The following is a 6,000-nucleotide window of genomic DNA, read 5'->3' on the forward strand; positions in this document are numbered from 1 at the left end:
GGTGTCCTGCTGCTCCACTGTGTACTGCTGCTCCACTGTGTGTGGTGTCCTGCTGCTCCACTGTGTCCTGCTGCTCCACTGTGTGTGGTGTCCTGCTGTTCCACTGTGTGTGGTGTCCTGCTGTTCCGCTGTGTCCTGCTGCTCCACTGTCTTCTGCTGCTCCACTGTGTGTGGTGTCCTGCTGCTCCACTGTGTGTGGTGTCCTGCTGTTCCGCTGTGTCCTGCTGCTCCACTGTCTTCTGCTGCTCCACTGTGTGTGGTGTCCTGCTGCTCCACTGTGTGTGGTGTCCTGCTGCTCCACTGTGTGTGGTGTCCTGCTGCTCCTGTGTCCTGCTGCTCCACTGTGTGTGGTGTCCTGCTGCTCCACTGTCTACTGCTGCTCCACTGTGTGTGGTGTCCTGCTGCTCTACTGTGTGTGGTGTCCTGCTGCTCCACTGTGTACTGCTGCTCCACTGTGTGTGGTGTCCTGCTGCTCCACTGTGTCCCTGTCTCTATCTAGCCTGGCTGTGGCCCTATGAGGAGACCATCAGGAAGTGTGCCAGGAGCTGGGTGACTGTGATCAGACTGATGGAGAAGAACCCTCACATGGTCTTCACCTGTTCACAGGTACTGTACCTTTTAATACACACTCACCTGTTCACAGGTACTGTACCTTTAATACACACTCGCCTGTTCACAGGTACTGTACCTTTAATACACACTCGCCTGTTCACAGGTACTGTACCTTTAATACACACTCGCCTGTTCACAGGTACTGTACCTTTAATACACACTCGCCTGTTCACAGGTACTGTACCTTTAATACACACACAGGTACTGTACCTTTAATACACACTCGCCTGCCTGTTCACAGGTACTGTACCTTTAATACACACTCGCCTGTTCACAGGTACTGTACCTTTAATACACACTCGCCTGTTCAATACTGTACCTTTAATACACACTCGCCTGTTCACAGGTACTGTACCTTTCAATACTGTACCTTTAATACACTCGCCTGTTCACAGGTACTGTACCTTTAATACACACTCGCCTGTTCACAGGTACTGTACCTTTAATACACACTCGCCTGTTCAATACACACACACTCGCCTGTTCACAGGTACTGTACCTTTAATACACACTCGCCTGTTCACAGGTACTGTACCTTTAATACACACTCACCTGTTCACAGGTACTGTACCTTTAATACACACTCACCTGTTCACAGGTACTGTACCTTTAATACACACTCACCTGTTCACAGGTACTGTACCTTTAATACACACTCACCTGTTCACAGTTACTGTACCTTTGTCTCTCCTCTCCTCTCTCCAGGCCCAGCAGTTTGACTGGGTTAATAGTGGTCTCTCCTCTCCTCTCTCCAGGCCCAGCAGTTTGACTGGGTTAATGGTGTTCTCTCCTCTCCTCTCTCCAGGCCCAGCAGTTTGACTGGGTTAATAGTGTCTCTCCTCTCCTCTCTCCAGGCCCAGCAGTTTGACTGGGTTAATAGTGGTCTCTCCTCTCCTCTCTCCAGGCCCAGCAGTTTGACTGGGTTAATAGTGGTCTCTCCTCTCCTCTCTCCAGGCCCAGCAGTTTGACTGGGTTAATAGTGGTCTCTCCTCTCCTCTCTCCAGGCCCAGCAGTTTGACTGGGTTAATAGTGGTCTCTCCTCTCCTCTCTCAGGCCCAGCAGTTTGACTGGGTTAATAGTGGTCTCTCCTCTCTCCAGGCCCAGCAGTTTGACTGGGTTAATAGTGGTCTCTCCTCTCCTCTGGGTTAATAGTGGTCTCTCCAGGCCCAGCAGTTTGACTGGGTTAATAGTGGTCTCTCCTCTCCTCTCTCCAGGCCCAGCAGTTTGACTGGGTTAATAGTGATCTCTCCTCTCCTCTCTCCAGGCCCAGCAGTTTGACTGGGTTAATCTCTCCTCTCCTCTCTCCAGGCCCAGCAGTTTGACTGGGTTAATAGGTCTCTCCTCTCTCCAGGCTCAGCAGTTTGACTGGGTTAATAGTGGTCTCTCCTCTCCTCTCTCCAGGCCCAGCAGTTTGACTGGGTTAATAGTGGTCTCTCCTCTCTCTCTCCAGGCTCAGCAGTTTGACTGGGTTAATAGTGGTCTCTCCTCTCCTTTCTCCAGGCCCAGCAGTTTGACTGGGTTAATAGTGGTCTCTCCTCTCTCCAGCCCAGCAGTTTGACTGGGTTAATAGTGGTCTCTCCTCTCTCCAGGCTCAGCAGTTTGACTGGGTTAATAGTGGTCTCTCCTCTCTCTCAGGCCCAGCAGTTTGACTGGGTTAATAGTGGTCTCTCCTCTCCTCTCTCCAGGCCCAGCAGTTTGACTGGGTTAATAGTGGTCTCTCCTCTCTCCAGGCCCAGCAGTTTGACTGGGTTAATAGTGGTCTCTCCTCTCTCCAGGCTCAGCAGTTTGACTGGGTTAATAGTGGTCTCTCCTCTCCTCTCTCCAGGCCCAGCAGTTTGACTGGGTTAATAGTGGTCTCTCCTCTCTCCAGGCTCAGCAGTTTGACTGGGTTAATAGTGGTCTCTCCTCTCCTCTCTCCAGGCCCAGCAGTTTGACTGGGTTAACAGTGGTCTCTCCTCTCTCCAGGCCCAGCAGTTTGACTGGGTTAATAGTGGTCTCTCCTCTCTCCAGGCCCAGCAGTTTGACTGGGTTAATAGTGGTCTCTCCTCTCTCCAGGCCCAGCAGTTTGACTGGGTTAATAGTGGTCTCTCCTCTCTCTCCAGGCCCAGCAGTTTGACTGGGTTAATAGTGGTCTCTCCTCTCCTCTCTCCAGGCTCAGCAGTTTGACTGGGTTAATAGTGGTCTCTCCTCTCTCCAGGCCCAGCAGTTTGACTGGGTTAATAGTGGTCTCTCCTCTCCTCTCTCCAGGCCCAGCAGTTTGACTGGGTTAATAGTGGTCTCTCCTCTCCTCTTTCCAGGCCCAGCAGTTTGACTGGGTTAATAGTGGTCTCTCCTCTCTCCAGGCTCAGCAGTTTGACTGGGTTAATAGTGGTCTCTCCTCTCTCCAGGCCCAGCAGTTTGACTGGGTTAATAGTGGTCTCTCCTCTCTTCAGGCTCAGCAGTTTGACTGGGTTAATAGTGGTCTCTCCTCTCCTCTCTCCAGGCTCAGCAGTTTGACTGGGTTAATAGTGGTCTCTCCTCTCTCCAGGCCCAGCAGTTTGACTGGGTTAATAGTGGTCTCTCCTCTCCTCTCTCCAGGCCCAGCAGTTTGACTGGGTTAATAGTGGTCTCTCCTCTCCTCTCTCCAGGCCCAGCAGTTTGACTGGGTTAATAGTGGTCTCTCCTCTCTCCAGGCTCAGCAGTTTGACTGGGTTAATAGTGGTCTCTCCTCTCTCCAGGCCCAGCAGTTTGACTGGGTTAATAGTGGTCTCTCTCTCTCTCCAGGCTCAGCAGTTTGACTGGGTTAATAGTGGTCTCTCCTCTCCTCTCTCCAGGCTCAGCAGTTTGACTGGGTTAATGGTCTCTCCTCTCCTCTCTCCAGGCCCAGCAGTTTTGAGTGGTCTCTCCTCTCTCTCTCCAGGCCCAGCAGTTTGACTGGGTTAATAGTGGTCTCTCCTCTCCTCTCTCCAGGCCCAGCAGTTTGACTGGGTTAATAGTGGTCTCTCCTCTCTCCAGGCCTGGGTTAATAGTGGTCTCTCCTCTCTCAGGCCCAGCAGTTTGACTGGGTTAATAGTGGTCTCCTCTCTTCAGGCTCAGCAGTTTGACTGGGTTAATAGTGGTCTCTCAGGCTCAGCAGTTTGACTGGGTTAATAGTGGTCTCTCTCTCCTCTCTCCAGGCTCAGCAGTTTGACTGGGTTAATAGTGGTCTCTCCTCTCCTCCAGGCCCAGCAGTTTGACTGGGTTAATAGTGGTCTCTCCTCTCTCTCTCCAGGCCCAGCAGTTTGACTGGGTTAATAGTGGTCTCTCCTCTCTCCAGGCCCAGCAGTTTGACTGGGTTAATAGTGGTCTCTCCTCTCTCCAGGCTCAGCAGTTTGACTGGGTTAATAGTGGTCTCAGGCTCAGCAGTTTGACTGGGTTAATAGTGGTCTCTCCTCTCTCCAGGCTCTTTGACTGGGTTAATAGTGGTCTCTCCTCTCTCCAGGCCCTGGGTTAATAGTGGTCTGTCCTCTCCTCTCTCCAGGCCCAGCAGTTTGACTGGGTTAATAGTGGTCTCTCCTCTCCTCTCAGGCTCAGCAGTTTGACTGGGTTAATAGTGGTCTCTCCTCTCTCTCTCCAGGCCCAGCAGTTTGACTGGGTTAATAGTGGTCTCTCCTCCTCTCTCCAGGCCCAGCAGTTTGACTGGGTTAATAGTGGTCTCTCCTCTCTCAGGCCCAGCAGTTTGACTGGGTTAATAGTGGTCTCTCCTCTCTCTCCAGGCCCAGCAGTTTGACTGGGTTAATAGTGGTCTCTCCTCTCCTCTCTCCAGGCCCAGCAGTTTGACTGGGTTAATAGTGGTCTCTCCTCTCTCCAGGCCCAGCAGTTTGACTGGGTTAATAGTGGTCTCTCCTCTCTCCAGGCCCAGCAGTTTGACTGGGTTAATAGTGGTCTCTCCTCTCCTCTCTCCAGGCCCAGCAGTTTGACTGGGTTAATAGTGGTCTCTCCTCTCCTCTCTCCAGGCCCAGCAGTTTGACTGGGTTAATAGTGGTCTCTCTCTCTCTCCAGGCTCAGCAGTTTGACTGGGTTAATAGTGGTCTCTCTCTCTCTCTCAGGCCCAGCAGTTTGACTGGGTTAATAGTGGTCTCTCCTCTCTCAGGCTCAGCAGTTTGACTGGGTTAATAGTGGTCTCTCCTCTCTCTCTCCAGGCCCAGCAGTTTGACTGGGTTAATAGTGGTCTCTCCTCTCTCCAGGCCCAGCAGTTTGACTGGGTTAATAGTGGTCTCTCCTCTCTCAGGCCCAGCAGTTTGACTGGGTTAATTTGACTGTTAATAGGTCTCTCCTCTCCTCTCTCCAGGCCCAGCAGTTTGACTGGGTTAATAGTGGTCTCTCCTCTCTCTCTCCAGGCTCAGCAGTTTGACTGGGTTAATAGTGGTCTCTCCTCTCCTCTCTCCAGGCCCAGCAGTTTGACTGGGTTAATGGTGTTCTCTCAGGCCCAGCAGTTTGACTGGGTTAATAGTGGTCTCTCCTCTCCTCTCCAGGCCCAGCAGTTTGACTGGGTTAATAGTGGTCTCTCCTCTCTCCAGGCCCAGCAGTTTGACTGGGTTAATAGTGGTCTCTCCTCTCTCCAGGCTCAGCAGTTTGACTGGGTTAATAGTGGTCAGGCTTAGCAGTTTGACTGGGTTAATAGTGGTCTCTCCTCTCTCCAGGCTCAGCAGTTTGACTGGGTTAATAGTGGTCTCTCCTCTCCTCTCTCCAGGCTCAGCAGTTTGACTGGGTTAATAGTGGTCTCTCCTCTCTCCAGGCTCAGCAGTTTGACTGGGTTAATAGTGGTCTCTCCTCTCCTCTCTCCAGGCCCAGCAGTTTGACTGGGTTAATAGTGGTCTCTCCTCTCCTCTCTCCAGGCCCAGCAGTTTGACTGGGTTAATAGTGGTCTCTCCTCTCTCCAGGCTCAGCAGTTTGACTGGGTTAATAGTGGTCTCTCCTCTCTCCAGGCCCAGCAGTTTGACTGGGTTAATAGTGGTCTCTCCTCTCTCCAGGCTCAGCAGTTTGACTGGGTTAATAGTGGTCTCTCCTCTCCTCTCTCCAGGCTCAGCAGTTTGACTGGGTTAATAGTGGTCCCTCCTCTCTCCAGGCTCAGCAGTTTGACTGGGTTAATAGTGGTCTCTCCTCTCCTCTCTCCAGGCCCAGCAGTTTGACTGGGTTAATAGTGGTCTCTCCTCTCTTCTCTCCAGGCTCAGCAGTTTGACTGGGTTAATAGTGGTCTCTCCTCTCTCCAGGCTCAGCAGTTTGACTGGGTTAATAGTGGTCTCTCCTCTCTCCAGGCCCAGCAGTTTGACTGGGTTAATAGTGGTCTCTCCTCTCTCCAGGCTCAGCAGTTTGACTGGGTTAATAGTGGTCTCTCCTCTCCTCTCTCCAGGCTCAGCAGTTTGACTG

At 52.0% G+C, this 6,000-nt stretch overlaps 1 protein-coding gene across 4 annotated transcripts in view; it reads left to right on the forward strand.

The window, feature by feature from the left end:
• Positions 1-6,000, forward strand: part of man2c1 (mannosidase, alpha, class 2C, member 1) — a 106,276-nt gene that overhangs the window by 13,649 nt on the left and 86,627 nt on the right. For all 4 annotated transcript variants that reach the window (XR_010459385.1, XM_065002832.1, XM_065002831.1 and 1 more), the window contains one exon: positions 500-606. Coding sequence is in view for 3 of the 4 variants with exons in the window: in XM_065002832.1 (XP_064858904.1) it covers positions 500-606 (107 nt within the window). In the remaining variant the exon portion in view is untranslated. The remainder of the gene's footprint in view (positions 1-499; positions 607-6,000) is intronic.

The sequence above is a fragment of the Oncorhynchus nerka genome, linkage group LG17 (assembly GCF_034236695.1).
Source record: "Oncorhynchus nerka isolate Pitt River linkage group LG17, Oner_Uvic_2.0, whole genome shotgun sequence".
In the NCBI taxonomy this organism is placed as follows: domain Eukaryota; kingdom Metazoa; phylum Chordata; class Actinopteri; order Salmoniformes; family Salmonidae; genus Oncorhynchus; species Oncorhynchus nerka.